Source organism: Carassius gibelio, chromosome B16 (genome assembly GCF_023724105.1).
Source record: "Carassius gibelio isolate Cgi1373 ecotype wild population from Czech Republic chromosome B16, carGib1.2-hapl.c, whole genome shotgun sequence".
Classification (NCBI taxonomy): Eukaryota; Metazoa; Chordata; class Actinopteri; order Cypriniformes; family Cyprinidae; genus Carassius; species Carassius gibelio.
The window spans coordinates 11,679,031-11,706,305 of NC_068411.1; the positions used below are offsets into that span (position 1 = coordinate 11,679,031).

Genomic DNA, 27,275 nt, shown 5'->3' on the forward strand with positions numbered 1-27,275 from the left:
AAAAGGAAGGAAATAAATAAATGAATATGTATTTAACGATGTATTTATAGATTTAACATTTATTTATTTATTTATTTTAATATGGATGAATTAATGCACATGTATATATGAATTTATTTATGTATTTATTTAATGATGTTTTTAGCGATTTACTTATAAATTTCAACATTTATTTAATTGTTTAATAATGAGTAATTTGGCCCTCCATAAACTTCTGTTTATATGTTAATATGTTGTCATAATTCTTGTTTTTTTTTTGTTTAGTTTTTTTTTTTTTGTAAAGAAACTCTGACTCATTTAATTTTATTTGTAATAATGTAAAACATTTTTAAACAGAATTTTTCATGCTATATTTTGTTTTTTAGTTCTTTATTTAATTGTTTCCTTTATATTATATTATATTATATTATATTATATTATATTATATTATAGTATGTGCATTTTAATTTACCAATTTTTACTTTCAAATCTAATAAATATGACCTTTAATATTATATTTATAAACGTATTCTTTTTAATACATCTTAATAAATACATTGTTACTTGTATATTTTGCTTGTGCATTAATTTATATTTGGCATTTTTGGGGAAGGGAAAAAAATCAGATAAAAAAAAATTGCGTCATTTGTAAATAATACACATAGAGTCGTAATTTTTTGACATTACCACTGTAGATCATGCTGCTTATGAAGAGTATTAAAAGTCAGAAGCGCAGTTCGTCCTCGCGGCCGCAGGGTGGCGCTCGCCGCACACATCCCACTCAAACCTGTCCACAGATACAGGATTCTGAGCTGCTGGTTTTACATCTGATGGCACGGTTGCATATTCGAGAAAAATAGATTGCTAAATTATTATTTCTGCTCTAGTCTTTGTGCTCGGAAGGTTTTAGGCGTCCTGTTATCCACTGAAACATCACCTCGCTGCTACTGATGCTGGAATAAAGACACGGCTTCGTCCCCATCCGCGAGCGCACAATGAATGAATGAACGAGGCAAGTGATGCTGTGCTTTGCCCGCTAGTGGTAACGCATAACAGCTTTTGTTCTGTATTTGTCCACTTGCAATAACGAACCTGGCGTGGCGTTAAGATGTTCCCGTCGTGCTATTCCAAGCCCAAAAATGGGTCTCAATTCAAGATGTCTTACACTAAAGTGATTTTTGGGGTGTTGGTGGTGTATGTCCTCCATACGTGCTGGGCCATGTACGGCTTCATTCACACCAAACCCTGTGACAGCTCTAAAGGGGACAGCTGCGTTACATCTTACCTCACTGTCAAGCCTCGACTTCAGGTGAGAAGAGCTCGTTTCGTTTAACCGACTTTGTCAAATATGTTGTCGTTGCTTCATAGCGTTACAGTTACTGTGTGTGTCAACAGCTCAGTGTCTATTCCGCTCTGGACCCCACTGATGAAACTGGATACAACCTACTGTTCAAAGTGGACAGATTTGACATCAACACCAAGTTTGAAAGGCAAGCTGACATTTTGTGTGGTTCTGTGTGAAAAAAAGTACACTTTAGCTTGATATTATTATATAAGAGTACTTATTACAGAAAAAAATATAGGCTTTACTTAAGCACTGCTTATAGGCTGCTTAAGTGCGATGTGAATGTAATGTGCTTTTTGACTGACTTCAGTTTTGGAACCAAGTACATCTTTTTAAACACATTTCATAATCATTTTGTATGTCTCATTAAAGTATGTTCTAAATGTAGTGATACGCATGTATGTAAACATAAAATCTACTTTAATGGCATTTCTATTAAAACTTGTATAGCGTGAATGGAAATACAGTATTTGCACACTTAGACGTTTGTAATGATGTTAGAAATTTAGTACATTTAAAATATATCACATAGGTTATATTTGCATATATTGTCGGTAACACATCAATAAGTGTTTTTTTTTTTTTTTTTTAAGTGTACTTAAGCCCGGTTGAGAAACATAGCCATACTATTTAAGTACACTTAAAATTTTATTTCACAATTCTATATTTTATGCAGGAAGTTTCTCACTCTCTCTCTGTCTCTCTCTCTCTCTTTCTCTCTCTATATATATATACTGTAAGTGCACATTCAGTATAAAAAAAGCACACTTTTTCACAAGATTAGATATGTTGCATGAGCAAGTTTAAACCATGTAGAATTAAAAAAAAAACTAGTCATACTATATTTAAACTGATGTATTTGTTCTGCTGTTGGTGAAAATATTCCTACATTTTATAATAATTTAATGACATTTAGAATTTTTGAAGTGTTGCTTAAGGGACGACTTTTATATCAAATTAACATAAGATATTTACCTATTGTCACTATTGTCGTCACAGGTCATTTTTAGGGCTATATGACAATCTCTTTTACCATTTACATTTCACAGAAAGTAACATTCTTTAATGTGGTTTTGTCCAATTTTATTGAATGCAAATATTGAAAGTGCAGTTTTGTCGTGTTTGGTTTTTCGTCAGATAGCATGCTTATTTCATCTAGTAAACTGTGTTTAAAGGAAGGTGAGTGTCGCCGTTCCTGAGATGACCCATAACAATGGGACGGTCCATGCTGTAGTGTTTGTGCACAAGAGTGGAGTTGTGCCTTGGAAAGACAGCAGACATGTGCGGCTTGTGGCCCGTCTCACCTCTCAAATGGTCCCTCTTCAGTCTGGCAACCGTGAGGTACAGTGGCCGTCTATTAATGCCAGCACTCCTTCAGCAATCACTTTATTGTATTCAGACAAATTTAAAACACTTCAGATCTTCAGGAAAAATATCAGGTTAGGTCAATTCTTGTGGCAGTTTATTGGTACTCTACTGCCCAATTGAAAACACTTAAGCATACTTTAAAATAATACTTATTACAGAAATAATGTTCTTAAATGCAAATTGGAAGTAATGTTTTCAGACATTAACTATGTTATGTGTAATTAAATTACAAAATAATATAGTTTTAATATATAGTCAATGCAACTAGCTGAACATTAGTTGTTTTTTGACCCACTTAAGTATATCTTAATATGTATTTCACAATTTAATCTGTTGTCTTTAAAACTTATATATTCTTAATCGCACTGGTGGAAATGTAGATGGTCATTTTACATGACCTTTTGGATGTACTGTATTTCATTAACCCTTTATAATCTATAATAACATTAAACTTATTTCATATGTTATCTAAACCTTCTTGGATATAGACACCTGCAATTCTGGCCAAATTAAAGATACTTTGTGTGTGAATTTGCTCTTGTTATAATGTAAACATCATTAATAATCCCTTGTGTTTAAAGGTCCCATGACATGGATTATTTCCTTTTCTTTAAATGCTTTTTAATGTTTCCTTAGGTGTATTTATATTGTTAGTATACTTTTTACATTTAAAATTTTGAAATAAAAAGCTTTTTTTTTTTTTACTATTACAGCTGTCGAGATTAACGAATCGTGGAAGTGTTGATTATATAATTATTTTTTCGACCTTTTCCCCATCACATGAAAGGCTGCAGTGATGAGCATTGAGTAGACAGAGTCTGTTTATCACGTGAATGCAGTGATCTCGTCATTATTGCAACACGTTTTCTCTCACAAAATGCTTTCACCACAGCTAACAGCAAACACATGAATACAGTAAGAGCTCCGTTGTGCAGCATAACAGCGTCATTCATTGTAACGGCAGTTTGGGCAAGTGTGCAGATATACTCGCGATGTGTAACAGCTCCGGAAAAAAGCGAGCGTTCTTTGATCGCTCTCTGTAGTTAAATCACAATTTAAATAACAGATTTGTTTCATGCTACTAAGAGAAACAACGTGGAGTTGATCGTTTAGTCACTGGCTTGATTCACTGATGCATAAACAGTATTAAACGATTTAGAAAGAAAGTCTGTGTGAACTTGAATGATTAGCTACCCATCAGAAATCACTGATCACAGATCAGGCATTAATGAACCCTGTTACTCACTTTGTGCCGGTGCCGTCGAATCCATATCATAAAAGTCTGTTTGTAACGCCTGTGCTGACATTGCGACGGAATTATATGTAAATATTTGGGCGGGCAAAGCAGAGAAAGGGGAGGTAACAATTCTTGTTACAACGTCACAACGAGGAGATTCAAGATCAGCCCGTTTGAGCTTCCATTTTCTCAAAGGCAGAGAAAGATAGAAAAATCTCAATTTACACCGATTCAAATTTCTATAAACTTGGGGAGCATATACAGGCTAGGGGAACTCATATTAATGTTAAAAAACCTCAGAAAGTGACATTTTCATGTCATAGGACCTTTAATTAAAAAAAAAGGATTAGTATGATTAGTAATTAGTAATTGACTCTTATTGGCCTGTTTAAATGAGCCATCAAAACACTTCATGTTTAGTTGTACACTATTGCATGTTTTGTAGATTATATGTAATAGTTTGCATAAACATTTGCAATTCTTTTTTAAAAGGTAACATTACATCCTTAAGGACTCTATGCTTACATTCCATTAGTCCATGAAAACATTTCCTACATGAATATATTCTCTATTCCAAATCAGCTCTTGCAAATGCATTATGATAGATGTCAATAAGTTCCTGTAAATGTGAATCTATCACTGTGTAAAGGCACCAGAAGAGCAGCAGATTGTTTCTTACTGGAGATCACGACTCACCTTGAACGTGATGAATGAGGATTTCACCTTCAACAGTGCTGCGGTGCCCAGCGACCTTCGCCGCTATATGAAAATGTGAGTTATTATCCGAAACCTGTATATATGAAATATCCTCTCTAGACATCCAACACTTTTTGTTCACTTTCATTTTATTTTCTCAGAGTTGAAGAGGGGAAAAAGGAAAAAAAGACATTTTATCTGCCACTGCTGCTGGTTGATGAACTAAGAAGCAGACTAAATGACTTGATTGTATGTAAAAACGGTTCAAATGAGTTTTGAGACTTTATCCAAAATACGAGTTTGGTTTCTGAATGCACATTGGCATGTTCATTTGCACAGGAGATGGACAGCGCTGCAAAAACAGTCCCTCTGACAATATCATATGACACCATTACCTTATGCAAGTTCAGAATATGGATCCACATACAAGCTGTTATATACTCACTCAAACATTTTGGTGAGTGACATACAATCATAAATTATAAATCACATACCGAGAGAACGCAGTAACTAGATTCTAAGGTTTCTCACGTTTAATAGTGCATTCCATATTAATCATAAGCATGTTTTTCTACTTTATCTCACAGGATTTTCGGAGAAGAATCTTGATGATATTAAAGCCATGCTTGTTGAGAGTGGGCTGCATGTCTTGGCTTTGTCCATTCTAGTACCTGCATTCCATGTAAAAATGCTTATTTTTATGCGCTTAATGTTTATTATGTGTATATCTTACCAACAATACATAATTATCTGGTGATTTTTTGTTTTGTTTTTGCAGCTATCATTTGAAATCTTTGCCTTCAAGAATGACATAAGGTTCTGGCGAGAAAAGAAGAGTTTAGCCGGCATTTCTAGAAGATCTGGTACTGAATCTTCATACCTAGACATGCTGCGTGTTAATGGTGCCACGATCATTTGTCGCAGCTGGGAAAAATTGTGTTTCTGTGTCTCTGCAGTTGTGTGGAGATGTTTCAGCACCATCGTAATATTCCTCCATCTACTAGAAGAACAATCCAGCTGGCTGATTCTGCTTCCCACCGGGATCTCGGCTCTAATTGAGGTATAAAAATAGATCGAATGTGCTCATTTTGGACTGCTGGCATTTATTTCTGTTAAAACCGAATGAACTGAGTATGAATCTTCCTTTAACTTTATACCGTTGTTGAATTTGTAGTTATGGAAAGTGAAAAAGATCTTGGCGCTTTCACCCAAATTTCATGTAAGTGTTTATCACTTCTACTCAGTGAGCACAGTATGGTCTTGTTGAGGAATATGGTACACGTCTTACTCATTCTAAGCTGTTTTTCTTGAAGGATGAAAGAATGGATGATTTCGAGCGAGCAACGGAAGACTGTGATTCTAAGGTATGAGTGAATTCTTTTTCAAACCATTTTATTTTGCTCATTGAATCATTTTGTTCATTTACAGTACAGACCAAAAGTTTGGACACACCTTCTCATTCAAAGGGTTTCCTTTATTTTCATGACTATGAAAATTGTAGATTCACACTGAAGGCATCAAAACTATGAATTAACACATGTGGAATTATATACATAACAAAAAAGTGTGAAACAACTGAAAATATGTCATATTTTAGGTTCTTCAAAGTAGCCACCTTTTGCTTTGATTACTGCTTTGCACACTCTTGGCGTTCTCTTGATGAGCTTCAAGAGGTAGTCACCTGAAATGGTCTTCCAACAGTCTTGAAGGAGTTCCCTGAGAGATGGTTAGCACTTGTTTGCCCTTTTGCCTTCTGTCTGCGGTCCAGCTCACCCCTAAACCATCTCGATTGGGTTCAGGTCCGGTGACTGTGGAGGCCAGGTCATCTGGGTCACTCTCCTTCTTGGTCAAATAGCTCTTGATGCCTTCAGTGTGACTCTACAATTATCATAGTCATGAAAATAAAGAAAACTCTTTGAATGAGAAGGTGTGTCCAAACTTTTGGTCTGTACTGTATATATATAACCCCGTTTTCCTCCAGTTCCTGTATTCATCTTATTCTATAGCCCCTTTCACACTGCGATTCTGGCAAATACACGGGTAAAGTGTTCCGTCAATTGTTCCCGGGTCGCTAGATTTTGCACTTTCACACTGCCAGTGATTACCTGGGATATGTGCGTGCTTTCACACACAACCCGTAAAGGTTGTACGACAAGTGACATCAGGGCGTGACGTGTAATGTACGAGTCGAAAACGTTATGCACGTTATACATTCACTGAAGCAAGCGAACGATCTCGGTGTCAGCGCGGAAAGTGAGGAACTAACTGATCTCTGCTTCATAACAGTTTGCACATATTTCTTTTGTCGCGAACGTTGATCTTCCTTCAAAACAGCCGGTAAACGAGTCACGTGATAACGTGCGTTATCACTACGACACGCCATTAGATCTGGCTTTTGTTCACACAGCGCTCGTCCCGGGATTGAACCCGGCAATGTTACTAGGTCCCCGACCCGGGATCAATCCCGGAATCAATCCCGGGACGTGTTTGTTTTCACACAGAAGGCGACCCGGCAAATGTTCTGGCAATTTGCCGGGTCCGACGTGCAGTGTGAAAGGGGCTTATGACACAATTGCGCAAACTTTTCAAGTAGTTTTACACGGACATTCTCTTTACTTTCACAGGCCATGAAGTTCTTGTCATATCTGATGTATCCATTGTGTATCAGTGGGGCCATATACTCATACTTATATCTCAAAAATAAAAGGTAACATTTTTCATTAATTAACTATAATCACATTAAACATTCATTTTTATTATTATTATTATTATTACAGTGGGTTCGGAAAGATTGTGAGAGTCTTTGTAAATTTGACCTACATTGAGGCTGGATCTACCTGTAACTACATAAATACAAATCTGTCTGTTTATATATGTTCATGTTTATACAGAAAATTCACTAAAATGTTTTAATGCCACTGTAATTTTTTTAATATATAAATATATGTATTTATGTTTCATTATGTTGTCTGCTCTCAATAGTTGGTACTCTTGGATAACCAATGGCCTTATTAGTGGTAAGAACTTTAATAATCATTTTTAAAAAAGTATTAAAGAATTATTAAACGTATATTGAGTTGTTAACACACTGTATTACTTTCTGTACAAAAGATGTGGAAATAATAGTTCATCTTTTTTTTTTTTAAATCAAGGTGTTTATGCATTTGGATTTCTGTCAATGGTTCCTCAGTTGTTCATCAATTATAAGGTTTGTTTATAGACCAGTCGTAAAATACAGTTGTCTTTTCTGTACTGTTTACTCTGAATGTTCCTTCACTTTATCTTTTGCTTTTCTCCAGTTAAAATCGGTGGCTCATCTGCAGGTGTCCATCTTTATGTATAAGGTACTCTGCAGTTTAATGAGAAATCAATTTTCATTTAAAAAAACATACGTTTTCAGGAACTCACCGCTTTATCCCTGGTCCAAAAAAGCCATTAAAACTAAGTGCCCTTTCACATAGAACACATTTTTGCATTCCATTGTGCTGCTTTTCCGTTATTATTCCATGTTAACTTGAGCTTGACAGACATCTTTGGCCAGTATTCCCGTCTATTGCATCTTTTGCGTGTCAAACATTTTTTTTTTGTCCATTACACTCCTCCACCACTCACAAATACGAAAAACTGTGTTCTGTGATAAAGTCTTCTAAACTACTAAACTTGTAGATTGATACATTTTAGTTATGTTCTTATAGATATCTTTAAGTTGTTATTATTAAGATATTAATAATCAATAATAAGAAATGAACATTTGAATGGTCATCAGACTGGTTCTCAGCTGTGTGTAGCACCTACCCCTCTGCATATCCTTCAGAAGGATCTTACCGTTAGGGCTGATGATCACTTTTAGTTGGGATACTGATCATTTAGTTTATTGTCCATAAACTAAGACAACTTTATACCCTTTCCAAAACAGATGTACAAAAATGTTTCATCAGAGTAGAGTCACAATGCTGGTTTGCCATTGCTTCTCAGGGCTTGAACACATTCATCAGTGATGTGTTCAGTGGAATAATAACCACTCCTGGACCCCATCAGTTGGCGTGCTTCAGAGATGATGTGGTCTTCCTCATCTACCTCTATCAGCGCAGGTGGGGAAAACATACAATTGGTGCATGTGGAGTGGACAAGTCATTTTATCCATTTGTCCTCATAAACTATATATACGGTGGCCACGAGAGCTCAGTGTGCTGCAACCTAAGAAAACACATGCAAAAGGAAAAAGTACCAACAAATGACAGAAACATCATCAGTTTGACAAGACATGTACTGCACATACTCACAGCACAATCAAATACAGAAACACTCTGCAAATACTCGCAACACGAAAAAATTTGGTCGTTGCAAGTATTTACAGCACTTTTCTGTATTTGATTTGTGTTATGAGCATTTGCAGTGCATTTCTGTATTTGACTCTTGTGTTGCAAGTATTTGCAGTGCATTTCTGTATATTGTTGTGTAGTGAGTATTTGCAGTGCATTTCTGTATTTTGTTGTGTTGTGAGTATTTGCAGTGCGTTTCTGTATTTTGTTGTATTGTGTTGTGTTGTGCATTTATGTTTTTGGAGTGCATTTTCATATTTGGTTGTGTTGAAAAAATTTGCAGAATGTTTATTTGATTATTGTGTTTTGCGAGTATTTGCAGTATGTTTTTTGTATTTTGTTGTGTTTCGAGTATTTTCAGTGCGTTTCTGTATTTGGTTGTGAGTATTCGCAATGCGTTTATGTCTTTGCAGCGTATTTTCGTATTTGGTTGTGTTGCTAATATTTTCAGAATGTTTCTGTATTTGATTGTGTTGTGATTATTTGCATTGCATTTCTGTATTTGTTGTGTTGTGAGTATTTGTAGTGTGTTTTTGTATTTTGTTGTGTTGTGAGTATTTGCAACACATTTCTGTATTTTGTTCTGAGTATTTGCAGTGCATTTATTGAATGTTTTTGTAGTGCATTTTCATATTTGTTTGTGTTGCGAATATTTGCAGAATTTTCTGTATTTGATTGTTGTGATGCAAGTATTTGCAGTGAATTCTGTATTTTGGTTGTGTTGTTTGAAGCACATTTCTGTATTTTGTTGTGTTGTGAGTATTTTGTAGCATGTTTATGTTTTTTGTAGCGCATTTTCATGTTTGGTTGTGTTGCGAATATTTGCAGAACTTTCTGTAGTTGACTGTGTTAGTATTTGCAGTGGATTTCTGTATTTGCTGTGCTGCAAGTATTTGAAGTGCATTTATCTATTTGGTTGTGTTCTGAATATTTGCATTGCATTTTTGTATTTGATTATTGTGTTGCGAGTATTTGCAGTGTGTTTTTGTATTTTGTTGTGTTGCAAGTATTTGCAGTCCATTTCTGTATTTGGTTGTGTTGTGAGTATTTGCAGTGCATTTATGTTTTGCAGTGCATTTTCGTATTTGGTTGTGTTGCGATTATTTGCAGAACGTTTCTTTATTTGTGTTGTGAGTATTTTCAGTGCATTTCTGTATTTTATTGTTGTGTTGTGAGTATTTGCAGTGCATTTCTGAATTTGATGGTTGTGAGTATTTGCAATGTTTATGTTTTGCAGTGCATTTTCGTATTTGATTGCATTGTGAATATTTGCAGCACGTTTCTGTATTTTCCGCACATTTCTGTATTTGCAGCACGTTCCTGTATTTGGATATGTTGTGAGTATTTGCAGTGCGTTTATGTTTTTGTTTGGGTTGTGAGTATTTGCAACACATTTTTATTTTTGGATACGTTTTCAGTGCATTTCTGTATTTTATTGTGTTTTTGGTATTTGCAGCATGTTTCTGTATTTGGTTTTGTTGTAAGCTTTTTCAGCCGGTTAATGTTTTTGGAGCACATATTTGTATTTGGTCATCTTGCGAGTATTTGCAGCGCGGTTCTCTATTTACAGCAAGTTTTCGTATTTGATTGTTCTGTTGCGAGTATTTGCAGTGCGTTTCTGTATTTGGTTGTGTTGTGAGTATTTGCAGGGCGTTTATGTTTTTGTAGAGCAATTTCATACATTTCATATTTGCAGCATGTTTTGTCAAATTAATGATTTTTTCTTAATTTGCTAGTGGTTTTTTTCTATTTGCATGTGTGTTTTTTTTTTTTTTTTGCAGTACTTTGAGCTCTCTTGGCAAACGTAAATATATACCAGAACACACACACAAATACACATTACATAAATGTATATAATTTATACACAAACTTGACTGTAATTTAAATTACCAGTAGCTTTTAGCTTTACAAACTACATTTACAGAGTAGTTTCCCATTCCCTGTTGAAAGTACAATAATTAGTCGATGGCATGGCTCAAATGCTATTTATTTCTGTCTTCAGGATTTACCCAGTGAGCAAGTCCAGGTCACGTGATATCGGTGCATCACACAGGAAGAAACCCAAAGGAAAGCTACATGAAGACTAACCCTCCACAGCGTTCCCTGACAGCTTGCGCTCTCCATATGCATGCAACATTGGAGAAACTCTACAAAAATTGTAAAAGGGCATTACAGTCACTGAAAGTTCTCTTTGTGTATCCTTGTAATGAGCCTGCCTCCTGCTGTCTGCTGTGAAATCTGACAGAGCTACACTTACAGTACACTCATTTCTACTTGAACAAGCCAGAGCTGAAGAGATTAGCAGCGCACACCTGCTTTAGACTAAATCCGTGTGTAATATTCACTCAGGCCGATCCAACCAACAAATAGAAAGTGATGTAAGCTCTGAAGGAAACTACAGCAACACCCACCTGTGCTTTTATAACCTTTGATAGAATGACTGCAATGGCAATACCTATGATTACCGCATCTAAACTACTGTTTTCAAACATTCAGAAAAATAGTTGTTTTGAACGCAAGTGAACTTTGCACGGATTTGGGAACCCATTTTGAGTTAGCAGCTTTGCATTTATCTTGGTTTTGCATCTGAACCGTAATGCAGATATTTCTGACATGCACACCTCTGCTGCGGATACAACAGGAAATGAATTTGAGAATTTGCTCAAATAACAAGCTTCAGTTCAGTACTGACTATTATTTTGAAATGTGCATTTCTTGGTCTTGTTTATTACGTAAGTATTATTTTCCATTAAAAGAAAATGTCAAATGCATCCCCGTTTGACTATATCTAGGTTTCATTTGTCTTCTTAAACATGTTTTAATTAAAGTTGGACAGTATAATTCTTTTCTTCTGGCTTTTTCACCTTGTTGCCATTAAACAAAACCTGAAAAAAAAAAACTCAAACTGTAGATGATTTTATTATATTTGAGTGTGTGAACAGCCAGGGAACTCTCCCACATATGCAGTCAGTCAGGGCTTCAGCAGCGAGCAGACTCTTTCTAATCTAACTGTACACTCCACTCAGGTATGGCTTCTGATTCACTTTCTTGAATTGCTTTCATATGATTTTCATATATGTCTAGTTTGAAACAGCAGTTCTGGAATATGGTTCCCAGTTTTGGGTGCTAGAGAATACAGGTGCTATTTTTATTTTTGTGTTGTGATTTGTTTGAGATTCACACACACACACACATATATTTACTATATATATATATATATATATATTGGTTCTGTCAAACGATTAATCGCATCCAAAATAAACATTTTTGTTAACATGTTTATACTGTGTATATTTATCATGTATATATAAATAAACACACATGCATGTTTATATTTAAGAAATAAGTTAAGTTTCTATATTAAATATAGAATTTATATGAATGTAAATATATACATGTAAATATTTTCAAAATATATGCTGTATGTGTGTGTCATTTATATATACACACAGTACTTACATATATTATGTAAACAAATGTTTTTATTTTGGATGTGATTAATAGTTTGACAGCACTGATATACAGTATTGTTCAAAATAATAGCAGTACAATGTGACTAACCAGAATAATCAAGGTTTTTCGTATATTTTTTTATTGCTACGTGGCAAACAAGTTACCAGTAGGTTCAGTAGATTCTCAGAAAACAAATGAGACCCAGCATTCATGATATGCACGCTCTTAAGGCTGTGCAATTGGGCAATTAGTTGAATTAGTTGAAAGGGGTGTGTTCAAAAAAATAGCAGTGTGGCATTCAATCACTGAGGTCATCAATTTTGTGAAGAAACAGGTGTGAATCAGGTGGCCCCTGTTTAAGGATGAAGCCAACACTTGTTGAATATGCATTTGAAAGCTGAGGAAAATGGGTCGTTCAAGACATTGTTCAGAAGAACAGCGTACTTTGATTAAAAAGTTGATTAGAGAGGGGAAAACCTATTAAGAGGTGCAAAAAATGATAGGCTGTTCAGCTAAAATGATCTCCAATGCCTTAAAATGGAGAGCAAAACCAGAGAGACGTGGAAGAAAACGGAAGACAACCATCAAAATGGATAGAAGAATAACCAGAATGGCAAAGGCTCAGCCAATGATCACCTCCAGGATGATCAAAGACAGTCTGGAGTTACCTGTAAGTACTGTGACAGTTAGAAGACGTCTGTGTGAAGCTAATCTATTTTCAAGAATCCCCCGCAAAGTCCCTCTGTTAAAAAAAAGGCATCTGCAGAAGAGGTTACAATTTGCCAAAGAACACATCAACTGGCCTAAAGAGAAATGGAGGAACATTTTGTGGACTGATGAGAGTAAAATTGTTCTTTTTGGGTCCAAGGGCCACAGGCAGTTTGTGAGACGACCCCCAAACTCTGAATTCAAGCCACAGTACACAGTGAAGACAGTGAAGCATGGAGGTGCAAGCATCATGATATGGGCATGTTTCTCCTACTATGGTGTTGGGCCTATTTATCGCATACCAGGGATCATGGATCAGTTTGCATATGTTAAAATACTTGAAGAGGTCATGTTGCCCTATGCTGAAGAGGACATGCCCTTGAAATGGTTGTTTCAACAAGACAATGACCCAAAACACACTAGTAAACGGGCAAAGTCTTGGTTCCAAACCAACAAAATTAATGTTATGGAGTGGCCAGCCCAATCTCCAGACCTTAATCCAATTGAGAACTTGTGGGGTGATATCAAAAATGCTGTTTCTGAAGCAAAACCAAGAAATGTGAATGAATTGTGGAATGTTGTTAAAGAATCATGGAGTGGAATAACAGCTGAGAGGTGCCACAAGTTGGTTGACTCCATGCCACACAGATGTCAAGCAGTTTTAAAAAACTGTGGTCGTACAACTAAATATTAGTTTAGTGATTCACAGGATTGCTAAATCCCAGAAAAAAAAAGTTTGTACAAAATAGTTTTGAGTTTGTATAGTCAAAGGTAGACACTGCTATTTTTTTGAACACACCCCTTTCAACTAATTGCCCAATTGCACAGCCTTAAGAGCGTGCATATCATGAATGCTGGGTCTTGTTTGTTTTCTGACAATCTACTGAACCTACTGGTAACTTGTTTGCCACGTAGCAATAAAAAATATACTAAAAACCTTGATTATTCTGGTTAGTCACATTGTACTGCTATTATTTTGAACAATACTGTAAATGGAGAGAGAGAGAGAAAGAGTTTTATATACACTATATATACACAATTCACAAATGTTTGTAATTATTGAATGTTATAAGTATCTTATATGCCTCACAAGGCTGTATGAAATTAATATAAAGTACAGAAGAAACCGTATTACGGTGAAACATAATTCTAACACTCTTACAAATTCTAAAATGAATTTGTAAGTGACTTTGTAAGTTAATATTTAACCAACAATAAGATTTTCAAGTTTCAAGAAACTTCAGAATAGTGTTCTCTATTGTAATTGTGGATTATTTTGAATTACTTGCTTGTTCGATTGCGTTAGAAATATGAAGAAATCTATGTATACATTGAGGAAGTGATCAGATAATGAGTTTATTCAAATGGGAATGGGCAGAAACACAACAGCCACCTGTTCTAATTCAAATCATTTTTGATCATCCTAGTGCATTTTTTTTTCTTTTTAGATTATTAGCTACTGAACAGAATTCTTAAAGGCAGAACGTGGCTCTGGTGTCTATAATTTTAAAATCTAATTCTTGCTTTGAATTGAAAAAATTAATAGGATATATATATATATATATATATGATTTATGTTGATTTAAATGTTTAAATTAATTAAATGTTGATTGCCTAATAAAATAAATCATTTTGCATAAATAGGACACAAATTGTGAAGATGGGATACACATTAAGACAACTTACCAAAAAATAAAATTAAGAATTTTTATTTATCAAGAACTGATTTAAAATAAATACATAGGACACACATACACACAAAAAAAAAAAACAATTGTGCAATTTTCAACTAATGGTGATTCAGATCCTTCTTTAAAATATCTGTCCATCTTCATTATGTGATAACACTATCAACAATGAGCTCATATTAACATTTACACAAAAGGAAACTAATCCTAGAAAATGCTAAAAACTGATATCTTTTATATCGGTGCTACAAAGGTGAAACTGTGGCAAAATATCAAAGATGACAAAGTTGTGATTCTGGATATATAATATCCATACTGCATGGTGCTTATCCAAAAAAACGTAACTATAGGATGACAGCAGTCACAAAAACCTAGGGTGGTGGAAAACATTCTTTTGCAAAGCATTTAGACGAAAAGCGTTCAAGTAATGTCTCTTCATCATTATCTTCGTCCTGCAGTGTCCTCTGCTGGCGGCGAGTGGCTATGTTGAGCTGCTCTTCATGGCAAGGCTTCTCCACGGAGCTCTATGGCCAGTTTAGCGTCTGTGTCCGTCTGTACGAGCAGCGTGCCGGAAAACTGGCCTGCAGCAGCCGGCACGAACTGAACAGGGAGGTTGATGTAGTGTTGAGATCTAGGAAAGCACATGGAAAAAGGATCAAAGGCAATAAAATATGCAGACCTAGTTAACCAAACTAGCTTATAACGCTACAGAACAAAAAAAGTATATGGAAACAAAGTGAATTGCACATCAACACAAGAAATCTCTCGCCAGCTGATATAGTACGAATAACTAAATACTGGAAGTTTGTCAGTTTAAAATTTAAACTAAACATGATTTAAAACACCACACATTTAGTACACAAATACATGCATATAGTTAAATGCATATTGTGCCACAAACCACACACACACAAAAATCTGACCTGTGGCTGAGCTCTGAATCAGAGCCTTCACATCAGGCACCGGCAGCAGGAAGTGACACGGAACGCTTCAATAAAAGCTTTCTACTTGCGGTTTTTTCCTTAAATTGGCTTTTGCAAACACTAAGACTTTCTACTACTAGTGTAAGAGTAAACAAGAGACTGTAACTCACCTTAGAGAATAATTTGAATGCTTGATGTGGAAAGGCTCTTTAGGACTTATGAATGTAAGCTGCAAGTCAATTAGAAAACCTCAAATTAAGTTTCATGCCAGACATTTAGGACAAGGAGTAATAACACTGCACTCATCAACATGCCATTTGTGACTGAATTTGTTAGACTTGAATGTATTTTATATTTCAATGGTTGCCCTGTGACCTCTTAAAGGAATAGCTCACCCAAAAGTCAACATTTCCTGAAAATGTACTCACTCTCAGGCCATCCGAGATAGATTTGTTTCTTCATCAGAACGGATGGAGAAATTTCGCCTTACATCACTGCTAACTAACGAATCCTCTGAAGGGAATGGGTGCCATCAAAATGAGAGTTCACACAGCTGATAAAAGCATCACAGTAAATCACAGACCATCAATTAATGCTCAAAATACCAGTCCATAATCGTTATGTAAACTTTTTTTTTTTAATCTTTTTTGATATGTAAACAGTGCTTGATCCCTGCAGATTTCTTTCCTGAATCAAATGAAATAAATCACTTTAACTGGAGAAATCAATAATGTTGAGGACTTGAAGTTTGAAAGGCCTTGATGAATTTACTACAAACAGCTTTTCACTTCACAGATGTTAATTAATGATGCTTTTATCAGCTGTTTGGACTCTCATTCTGACGGCACCCATTCACTGCCGAGGATCCTTTGGTGTGCAAGTGATGTACTGCTAAATTTCTAAATGCAAGTACATTCTCATTTATGGGCAAACTATTGCTTAAGTCTTTTTCACATGGAAACTGTAAAGTGACATTGCTGCCGCTTTACACTTGTCATCTGATTTTTGTTTATTTAGTGTGTAGTGACTAGTGCAGTCCTACGTTCTCACCTCGTGTGCGTTGGAGGAGTTATTTCTGAAGTTGACCTTCAGTGAGCTGGTGGCGCCCACTCGTGTGGCAGGAAATGTGTACAGACTCTGAGGTGCATAAACACCCCTCTTCTGATTCTCAGTCGAAGATCTGAACGAATTCGAAATAGCACAATATGCCTATGACATTTTAGCCTCCTCTATAGGTCAGATTTCTAACAGGAACACAAGCCTTACCCAGTCTTGGAGCTTACAGAATCCAGTCTCTTCCTGTTCTTCACAGTGGCTTCTGTTTTCACCAGTGAGGTATTCTCTTTAACACTCGATGCTTCTCCTGCTCTTATTCCCTGCACACATGAATCAATACACTCAAACGGGAAGTAGTACTACCATTCTTTCTTCTGCATTAGTGTCCTTTTTTCTTTCTAGCTTTGGGTAATTTATGACTGGAATGGCACTTTTAGCGAATGGTCAATGATGTTAGTAGGCAAATTACTAGGGCAGTTACATTAGTTTAGCCTAGCTATGAAACACACATACAGAGAAAGAAGTCTTCTGCGTTCATTAGACTCACAGTGCCACACAATTGGAAGCGAACACGGCTCTTATGCTGAGGTCTGGCTGTCGGGTGACATTCCAAATCCCAAAACTGCGCATAATCTCCCCGGTCACGTGGAAGGAAAGTGAATGGAACCTATTTACAAAACAAAACGGAAAACTTAAATCAGTTCAATGAAAATTCTAGCTCTGTCAGAGACGAGATGATCGGTCCACACCCCACCTGCATCCTCTCTTGAATCCCCAGAGTCCCGGATACCTTCTCACATCTGAAGGCAGAGTATGTGGCACGGTAAACATCTCCACTGCTATCAACGCCCTGATCCAACAGACAACAGTGAAGTCAAAATCAATAAATCCCCAGGAACTAAAGCTTTCAAAACGCTTACATAACCGCCGACATCACACACCTTTACATACGGAGGAGCAAAAGAAGAGAGGTACCATCTGACCTCCTCTCCATGATTCTCCAGCTCCAGAGAACATTCTGCAAAGAAAACAATCGTTTTCTTTTTATATTCTAATAGGCCAAGATTTCAGAATCTTACTGAAAGTCATTGTCTCAAATCAGTAATAATTTACTGTACAAATAAAGTATTCAGTTACCTGATGATTCTCCAGAGGCAGTGGGAGGGAAGACCAGCGTTCGGTTCTTGATCTCAACCTGAGGCTGGGTGCTGCTGCTCTGAGGTTTCTGTCCTGGGACGGTAGGGGTCTCAGCCTGAGGTGGCAGTGGGCGTAAAGAGCGGTCCATGGCGCAGCTAGTGGCAGAAACATCCATGGCCAGATCTTGCCGGATCTGAACTTTAATGGACTTTAGAGAAAGAGATATGAGGATGGGCATTACAGAGAGTGTTAATTTTCACCTACACTTATTCAAAAGTTTTTTATGTTTTTTTAAGGGAGTCTCTTTTGCTCATCAAGGCTTGGATTTATTTGATCAAAAAACAAACTGTGCTTTAAAATATTTATTTCTGTGGTGCAGCACTGAATTTTCAGCCATTACTCCAGCCTTCAGTGCCACATGACCCCAAACGTTTGATTAGTAGTGTACATTGTAACAAAACAAATATATATATTACTGAATATACTGAACAAATGCAGTAAACACATGTAAACAAAAACTGGATGTAATTAATCGCCATTACAATAAAATAGAAAACTTATTTTAAATTGCAGTAAGATTTCACTAAATTTGTGTGCAAATAAATCCAACATTGATGCACATAAGAAACTAATCTATAAAAAAAAAAAAAAAAAAACTTTTGAACAGCACTGTATTGTCTATCTCCACTTTATACAGAAAAATTCACGTCAACAGTTTCTCAAAAAAAAAAAAAATGTCCTTGCCTAATGCAAGTTCATTACTGTACATTCAATCGCATGTTATGAACTAGAAACATGTCTACAATCCTTAAAAACTTGAACATTCCCTTTTCATTCAGACAACACACAAATCTCCAGAAATGAATACCTTCTGTTGATTATCACACTGTACATAGATCTGTCCACTCCAAGGCAGCATGGAGGATTTGGTTGCAAGAGAAGGATTGGGACTGATGAGGATTTGCAAGTGGCTCCTGAAAAAACAAGATTTTGATACATGCTAAACATTTATAAAAGCCATGTACATTTAATTAAAAATGAGAACAAAAGGTGAGGTCATTGATTTTCCCGATGTTTGTTTATATGCGAGTCTCGTACTGAGGTTCAATGACTCCGTGCTGTGGGGTGATGGTCAGGCAGTGTGCTGGCCAGGAGAGCTCAAAGCTCAGCTCTTTGTTTGAGCGGTTCAATATCTGTACATGTCTGGTGTCAGCCACACTGTCTGCAAACAAACAAGCAGAAGACAACATTTGGAGGGGGAAGCATTCACTTGCTAAGTGAGTCAAACAACATTCATTAAACCACCTGAAGTCATTTTTAAACTCAAATGTGTCTTACTGATAGTGGGTGCAGTGAGAACCAGCTGTTCAGGTTTGATGCTCCAGGTGTTCTCCAGGTTCAGCTCTGTTTGTTTCAGCACAGGTTCTGATGGACTTAATGGAGGACCCTTGACCGGTAGCACATCCAGGGAAGCATTACTGATGTAGCGGCCCGATGACCCCAGACCGCTGAGTAGAGAACTACACATTAACTTCATCAGCATGCTGAAATCTGAAAGCATTCGTTTCTGTTTAGTACATTATTTATCGAAGAATTTTACCTGTCTGATTCAGAGGTGTGCCGCTGTGAAGGTCTGACGGACTCCATATGGTCACTCTCTCCAGAGTCCGACATTTCCGTAGTGCCAAATAGCGACAGCATAACTTTGCTCATGTTGCCATAGAAAATCTGGGCTTCATTTGGCCTTTGAGGCAGATCATAGGCTGAAAACAAATAACAATAGCCACAATCAAGGCCAGATAATTGATTAAACGAATTAAACTGAGCAAATCCTTGCCGTCTTACCCTCCTGAACCTGCTCCTCTCCAAGGAACATTTCATCAAACGGGATACTTTTCAATAAGCTGTTCTCAGACAGTACTTTATTCCCTGCTTCTGGTTTGATTCGTAGTAACCTTGAAAAGAGATTTAAAAAACAACAATTACAAAATGTGTTTTCACATCACAGAATGTGTAAAAATACACTTCTCACAGATTAAGTTCACATTTAATAAGAATATCAGGACGGTCATATCTCTAGCTGGTAAGTGGGAATAATATGCTAGTATTTCATTTCTAAAAAGGTCTACAGTGAACTATAAATGGCTGCATGCAAAACTTTTGTTTGTTTTACATACTTTGTTGAATTGAAAACAGGGCTCTTAGAAAGCATACATTTTTATTTGGTTTGTTGAAATTTTTTTGTTGAAAAACGTAAAAAAGAAATAAGTTCCTATTTTAACACTAAAATGTTTAAAAATATTCTTATATAAGCTGAGAATTCACTGACTTCCTGAATTGTTGTCGAGAGACTTCATCCCCACAGAAGAGGCAGACAGTGGCAAGAAGAGCTGCTCCAGACTGACAGAGAGCATGCTCTCTGCGTGAAGCCTTCATCGCTATTGTGATCACCTGCAGAAACGGCACTGATAAATCTTCCAAGCATGTACTGGCATTAAAAAACAAAACAAACATGCACTTAGCTCACCTCCTGTGTCCGCTCTTTCAGCACAAACTGTGAAGGGGACAAGCTAATAACAGTGGAGTCCATGACGGCTCGAGTCTGAAGATTGCTGTAGGGTACCGCTTTCACGAAAGCAGCACGTGAACCCGTGTTTCGCACGCACACACAGAGCTTACTGACACGTCCTGCCTGCACTCCACTCAGCGTGGCCACATAGCCTTCAGAACGCTTCCTCAACTCCTCCAGGATCACGTTACTCGTGCCGCCATAGCCTGACAGAGGGATCTGAGAACAACACGCTAAAATGTAATACCAAGTATTAACTAGAAGTCAACCGATGTATCGGGTTTGCAGATTAATCGGCACCGATATTTGTTTGCTGGAACTAACGATTATCGGCAAAAACCCATGTAGATAGTTTTTGGGGTTGAATCCGTTCCTGGAGCGGCTGAGAAGGGTCTGCGGTCATTATACAATTTGAGAGCAGCCTCTAGTGGTCAAAATAACTGACAGCATGGGCTATTTTTTTGACATGATACTGCACGCTAAACAGAGCGAGAAAATCCTGCTGCGCCACAGACCACCATTCACATAGTTTTCCACTAAATTACGTTAGATTTTTCCCAAATTTACGTTAATGTACAGCACATAATGAATTTTCTATTTTCAGCAAAACGTTATGTCTTTCTGTGGCTCTAATAAAGTCTGTTTGCTTCATTTATAGAGCTGTAATATAGATCACCCTTTTACTTTCCGTTTGCTCCATTTTTTTGAACACCAAACTTCTAACTCATTTATGCCTCATAGTTAATTCTTGAAGTAAACTTGTGTCCATTTGGTGAATAAATAAACAGTTTTAGACCGCTGCTTGAACACGACATGTACAATATCCATATGTAAACTGTATTGTTCCTTGTTAGAGAGTGTTAATTCCAACATTTTCTATTACTATTATTATTTATTACTACTACTTTTTTGTTCAGTATTCATTTTAAAATGGATAAATTAAAAATAATCGGTTAATTAATTCGTATCAGCCAGTGTGGTCCAACCTAACTATCAGTATCAGCAAAATCCACTATCGGTCGACCTCTAGTATTTACAACAGTGTTACGGTTTATGAGGCATTATTAATAAACTCACAGTGAACTTGACCCCAGGTTGGGAGGCACGTGCAGCAGACTGCTTGATCTCCAGTTTGGCCAGCATGGATGCAACACGGGTGGGAGCAAAGAGCAGATGAACAGTCACATCCTCTTTGGGTTTGATTGACAGCTCTCTGTTACGCGTCAGTCGCTCATCTGGGCCGAATGAGCTCTGCAGCTGCAGGGATGAGATTCACGGAAACAGACAAGTGGGAGAAAGGATAAATGCATAGACAGATGTGAATATACTGAAAACCAATGAACTGGTTGGCTGGCTGCTCATAATTGCTGTTCATCCATTACCTGTGATTACTCACATGGCAAAATACTGCTTTACTTATTGTTATAAAATACTTTATTTTATACTAATCATTTTAGCACTTCATATACTTTCATCATCATATCTCCTTAGAAGCTCCAAATATTATAGATCTAAGTGTCTAAAACTACATATCTCAATGTGTTGGCTTACCTGGAAACCGTCTTGGTCTTGGCCCCTAATGAGCAGTCTGAGTTGCTGTGATGTAGTGGGTGAATTGTTCCTTAGCACCAGTTTCTGTTGCCTACAAACACAAAAGCATCATCTCCATCCAAATCATTTTTATGAATGGCAGTTTCTATGGCTATGTAAACTCACACTGCTCTGCCCAGGGTAACCCCTCCCCATGCCATGAACTGTTTGTTGGAGAGGATGGGTGGGACCTCAGCCTGTGAGGACACGGCAGGTGAAGATACTGCTTTCCCAGAAACTCCTTGGACCGTCTCTCCTTTCAGCATCACCTCATACTGAGGTCCGCTGGGTAGAACCAAAATCGTCAACATGCTGAGAAAAGAAATTAAATGTTACTCGAAAGTACTTTAGTACTTTTTTTGTACATGCTTTTTGGAATTTTCACACTGCAGGAAAAAAAATGAATTTTTTTTTAGTTCTAGGAACTCCATTTGGGGAAACGGAATTAGCTCATACTTCAGAGTAGGGTTTAAAACAGTCCTATAGGAAATAACAGTGATGCAAATGTACGCTGATTTTCAAAAAAAGCCACATTTGTTAATATATTGAAATCAGCGATAATGGCATTTAGCTATTTGTCTGCAGGGCTGTTTTTTTCTCAGCCTCGATGATATGTAAAACTTCAAGTTGTCATAGATTTAGTCCGATTTTTACACATTCATTAAGCGTATATTGTGCGTTGAACATCCCATTAATGTTATCAAGAAACCCACGACACATGAAAACAGCTCTAATCACGGTGTCCTCTATTCATTAATTAGACCCAGATAAAGACATCACTGGAGGCTGCTTCAGAGATCCCATTGCTGGTGCCCATGAAACCAAGAAAACGGCCGATGGGGAAACTGGTTTTCTGGAAACCACCATGATGGCTTGTTCCTAGGCTAGAACTATGCGGTGCAAAAGCCAAAGTACCAAGAATATTTTAACAATACATTTTCCCCTTTAAGTAGTCAAACTACATTTCAGACAATCTGAATAGTATAGCAATTAATACAAGTAAAAAATGAAAACTGCCAACAAAAAGGATTCAAAATACAATCTGTTGAATCAATCTGAGTGAACATGCCTCTCCCTGAGTTTCTGTCTGTCCTGGGCAGTGAAGGAGACCACCACACCCTGCTCCTCTCCAGCTTTCAGAGTCAGTTCCTCTGGTCTCACAGTGAAACAGCTGTCTCCATCAGTACTCTGAAAAATAGCCAGAAAGACGAGGAGTGAATCCACAGCAAGGGCTAAGATGCATAGATTAACACTGTGGTGTTGATGCCAGGCACATTGTAGGCTATTTATAGTCAATGTCGAATTGAAACATACAATTGTGTTAAAAAGTAAAGCTCGTGATCAGGTACCTTTAGTCTGAGTAGAACATCAATGTTGCCTGCATTCTTTAAAGGAAGTTTCTGCTTGGCTGTTTGCCCCAAAGGAGCCTGAAGGCACACCGTCTGTACAGATATTCAGGTAGTAAATAAGCAACAGCAAACAAGTAAATAATCAAAGGAATTAATAAAAAGATAAAACTAAAGCCATTTCATAACCTCAAAAAGTTAAGTGTGTCTTGTAGCGATCGGTTTTATTCATTACCTGTAGGTCTTTGGGTGCATGCACTCTGGGAGTGCCTGACCTTGCCCTCAGGGCTACACTCTGAATCACATGACTGGGGCCTGGACTGTCCACCTCAATATCCACCCGTGCACTGTATTCATCAGCTGGCCCCAACTCACCTGCATCAAAAAATACAGCATCTCAAGTTCAGTCTGTGATCCTTTTTGCTATATAGACGGGAGTTTAAAACTAGAATAGTAACTCAATGATACTAAAATAAAACTAGACACCAGTTGAGAAATGTTCAACCTGTATCAGTGTCTAGGTTTACATGCCCACCTGAACTTGAAATGTACTTCTGAGGTGCACTGAAATGAACCCACACCAAGAAGGTTTCTTGATTCTGAAGAAAGAATAAAAATGTATTTAAACAGTCAAAACTGCCATCAAATCAGAAAGCAATTTAAAGAAATATTCACCTCTGCATAACTGGCATGCAGCACATGGTTTATGACTGATGAAGGTGAAAGCGAGGTCATACTTGAGCCAGGATGAAGGGAACCATCCGTGGTCATGGCAACTGGGCTCTTAGAGAAGCCGAAACAATGCCATGCTGATGCATTCTGTGGGAGACAAAACTTCTGTCCTTTAATTTGTTCAACATCCCATTGGATGAGGTCTAAGCTTTCAGGCAGAAGTCTTATAGACATACAGAAATACATCATACACAACTTCCAATCCAAACAGACAGATCTCACTGACCGCACTGATAACTAGTCGAATAGGCACAGTGGCATGAGTCCTGTTGACCAGCTTGAGCAGCAGGGCCTTAGTACTGCCCCCCGGCATGTCCCCAAAGTCCAGACAGCCAGTCTTTCCAACATCAACCTATTCATGAAAAAGAACGAAAAAAGCTCTCCATTTTTGCACATTTTACATGGATTAAATATAACTTCTAAAAGAAACCTACAGAAAAATTAACAAATTTCAAGGATAAAACTGTCATAAAATCATACTACTAATCCTGTGCATTAAAAAAAATAAAAAATACATGTAGTTTTAGTGCTCTGACACTGGCAACAAGGACAAAGAGAACTCTAACCTCAACCACAGGGTTCTCAGCCATAGCGATCAGCACCACTTTCTTAGCAAAGACTTCTGCATGCGCCACAGTCTCTGACTCTGCAGATGCAGGCCAAGATGACACACTGAGAGTATACTGATACAGTCCAGCCCTTGGTGCTATAAATAAAACCCTCTGTTCTTCTGTACATTTGGGTCCAATTATGGTCCTATTCTGTACTATCAGCCACTGGAATGGGATAGACTCCACCTGTAATGAAATGACATTTATAATACTGCACATAAAAGTGGACTAAAGACATGTCTCCATAAGACCATTGGTTCTCAACCTTTCTGTAGGTCCCCCACTGACCACAAAAATATCCGAAGCTTGTTTTGAATGTTGAGAAAGGGAAATACATGGGTATTTTGGATGTGCGAAAATATTTTAAAGCTGGTTTTGTATTATTTTATATAATTTAAGTCATCTTGGAGTGCGCTGAGGCCAGCTTGTTGAGAACCACTGATCTAGACTACATCTGACAGATTTCGAACCTTCTCTCCATCAATGGATAGGCTTGTGACGGAGATTGAAACTTGCTGCCAGCGCTCCGAGGGGTTGAAGATGTTGAGGGACGTCTGAGAGGCAATTCCCACACAGCAAGAACTGGGAAACTTCAGCTCATTTGGAACCATCACTTGAACTGAAGAAAAACTTTTTTTTTTTCTTTTTTTTTATACACAAATTTCTTTATACCACTAATGTCTTTAAAATACATTAAAATTTTTCCACTTACTTCTAAGGTCTGCAAGATCTCGTCCAGCCCATGACCCAACATTTGGCTGTCCATAGGTCTTGCTGACTGGATACTGAGGTGGATGTTGTTGACCAGAGTTCAGGTAACCAGACTGAAGACTTGTATGCCCAGGTACATGCATATGTCCCATAGATGGGTTTCCAGCAGGCACTGCAGCCGATACTCCATATATACCAGATGGCCCTCCAATCTGATAGGGAGGAGCATGTAGAGGCCCCTCTGAGCTCAGATACTGTTGTGCCAGTTGGGAACTAAAGAGGCAACGCCCTGTTAGGAGGTTGGGAAGGTTTGTCAGTGCACCCTGGGAGGTGTAGCTGGGTACTGACCCATATGTCATGTCATCTGCAGCCCCAAAACCAGATCCAGGCCCCAAGACACGAGGCAATGCTTGGTGTGCCTGTTCTGATGCTGTCCCAGATGGATGCTGAATGTTCAGCTTGCTTGAGTACCCAGAATCCACTTGAGCGTACAAGCTCGGTGCAGGCTCAGACTGGCGGTTGCCCTTAGAGTATTCATTTTCGTAGTCTTTACAGGAGTCACTTTGGCTACGTGAGCCCAGTTCAGAGGTCTTTTGGTTGAGGCCAGGAATTTCAGAGTGGCAAAGAGGCTCTGGACTCTTTGAAGAACTCAGAACATTTACATTATCGAACGGTTCCACTGGAGGAGTTGGACTGGCTCTGATTATAGTAGTGCTTAGAGCCATTGAGGTGTTTTTCTGGAGAATAGTAAAAGAGATTCAACTGTACATTCAAACCATAAAGTAAATCAGCAGCATTAATGTCAATATCAAATAATCGTCAAGAAACATGGACTTTAAATAGGGCTGCAACAATTTTTTTAGTTTCTATTAGTCTAATGGTCACTGATTATTTCACAGATTAATCAGTAGGATAGGATTGATTATTCAGCTTTTGCAATTAGTTAAAATAGTTATGCATATTCTATTAAGTAAAACAAGTTTATCACTTCAGTTTTTGAAAATGTAATTTATATTACTTCTACACAATTACACATACATACATACATACATACATACATACATACATACATACAACAAATAAATATATTTGCCACAAAATGAAATGACAGACATTTAATAAAGTGCATGAAAAAAAAAATTACTGACAGCTGCCTAATATCTATAGTGTGTCATATAGATATAAAACAAAAATGTAAGGCAGAAGACATCTTATTTTTGGATAAACTATATTACGCTCTTTAAATATCATTGTAAAGTGTTACTTTATTATTATTTATTTATATATTATTAATATCTAGGGAAGTCGTGGCCTAATGGTTAGAGAGTCGGACTCCCAATCGAAAGGTTGTGAGTTCAAGTCCCGGGCCGGCAGGAATTGTAGGTGGGGGGAGTGCATGTACAGTTCTCTCTCCACCTTCAATACCACGACTTAGGTGCCCTTGAGCAAGGCACCGAACCCCCAACTGCTCCCCAGGCGCCACAGCATAAATGGCTGCCCACTGCTCCGGGTGTGTGTTCACAGTGTGTGTGTGTGTGTTCACTGCTCTGTGTGTGTGCACTTCGGATGGGTTAAATGCAGAGCACAAATTCTGAGTATGGGTCACCATACTTGGCTGAATGACACACTGTTAAAGAGTTGGACTCCCATGCTAAACATGGACAAAGTTTCAAAAATTAAGTTGTACGTTTGAAGGAATATTTCTGTTCCAAAAATACTCCTTCCGGTTTGTCACAAGTTTCGGAAAGTTTTTTTCGAGTATGGCTCTGTGTGACGTTAGATGGAGCGGAATTTCCTTATATGG

The 27,275-nt window shown here is 37.4% G+C and overlaps 2 protein-coding genes across 6 annotated transcripts in view; one reads left to right on the forward strand and one right to left on the reverse strand.

Moving 5' to 3' along the window:
• The first annotated feature begins 614 nt into the window (after positions 1 to 614).
• LOC127974458 (lipid scramblase CLPTM1L-like) lies at positions 615 to 11,788 on the forward strand. Its single transcript, XM_052577708.1, has 17 exons — positions 615 to 1,288; positions 1,375 to 1,469; positions 2,500 to 2,665; positions 4,579 to 4,700; positions 4,787 to 4,874; positions 4,965 to 5,082; positions 5,213 to 5,307; positions 5,404 to 5,488; positions 5,582 to 5,685; positions 5,800 to 5,844; positions 5,939 to 5,989; positions 7,250 to 7,332; positions 7,608 to 7,642; positions 7,778 to 7,833; positions 7,925 to 7,969; positions 8,601 to 8,716; positions 10,950 to 11,788. The coding sequence occupies exons 1-17, from the start codon at positions 1,088 to 1,090 to the stop codon at positions 11,032 to 11,034; spliced, it is 1,590 nt and encodes a 529-aa protein (XP_052433668.1). The 5' UTR covers positions 615 to 1,087; the 3' UTR covers positions 11,035 to 11,788.
• A 3,013-nt stretch (positions 11,789 to 14,801) lies between these two features.
• cep192 (centrosomal protein 192) overlaps positions 14,802 to 27,275 on the reverse strand; it is a 32,843-nt gene continuing 20,369 nt past the window's right edge. For 2 of the 5 annotated variants that reach the window (XM_052577693.1, XM_052577691.1), the window contains exons 22-48: positions 25,473 to 26,208; positions 25,231 to 25,379; positions 24,716 to 24,946; positions 24,376 to 24,501; positions 24,093 to 24,236; positions 23,953 to 24,016; positions 23,653 to 23,792; positions 23,421 to 23,513; positions 23,141 to 23,259; positions 22,198 to 22,383; positions 22,033 to 22,123; positions 21,559 to 21,738; positions 20,440 to 20,700; positions 20,242 to 20,363; positions 19,758 to 19,867; positions 19,513 to 19,675; positions 19,251 to 19,420; positions 19,011 to 19,134; positions 18,781 to 18,886; positions 17,913 to 18,120; positions 17,717 to 17,793; positions 17,530 to 17,625; positions 17,323 to 17,442; positions 16,986 to 17,095; positions 16,770 to 16,899; positions 15,890 to 15,948; positions 14,802 to 15,427 (exon numbers count right to left, since the gene is read on the reverse strand). In XM_052577693.1, coding sequence (XP_052433653.1) covers positions 15,295 to 15,427; positions 15,890 to 15,948; positions 16,770 to 16,899; positions 16,986 to 17,095; positions 17,323 to 17,442; positions 17,530 to 17,625; positions 17,717 to 17,793; positions 17,913 to 18,120; positions 18,781 to 18,886; positions 19,011 to 19,134; positions 19,251 to 19,420; positions 19,513 to 19,675; positions 19,758 to 19,867; positions 20,242 to 20,363; positions 20,440 to 20,700; positions 21,559 to 21,738; positions 22,033 to 22,123; positions 22,198 to 22,383; positions 23,141 to 23,259; positions 23,421 to 23,513; positions 23,653 to 23,792; positions 23,953 to 24,016; positions 24,093 to 24,236; positions 24,376 to 24,501; positions 24,716 to 24,946; positions 25,231 to 25,379; positions 25,473 to 26,208 — 4,248 coding nt within the window. In that variant the 3' untranslated portion in view covers positions 14,802 to 15,294. Of the gene's footprint in view, positions 15,428 to 15,889; positions 15,949 to 16,769; positions 16,900 to 16,985; positions 17,096 to 17,322; positions 17,443 to 17,529; positions 17,626 to 17,716; positions 17,794 to 17,912; positions 18,121 to 18,780; positions 18,887 to 19,010; positions 19,135 to 19,250; positions 19,433 to 19,512; positions 19,676 to 19,757; positions 19,868 to 20,241; positions 20,364 to 20,439; positions 20,701 to 21,558; positions 21,739 to 22,032; positions 22,124 to 22,197; positions 22,384 to 23,140; positions 23,260 to 23,420; positions 23,514 to 23,652; positions 23,793 to 23,952; positions 24,017 to 24,092; positions 24,237 to 24,375; positions 24,502 to 24,715; positions 24,947 to 25,230; positions 25,380 to 25,472; positions 26,209 to 27,275 lie in introns of all 5 variants that reach the window. The other 3 variants (XM_052577692.1, XM_052577690.1, XM_052577694.1) reach the window with 2 other exon arrangements.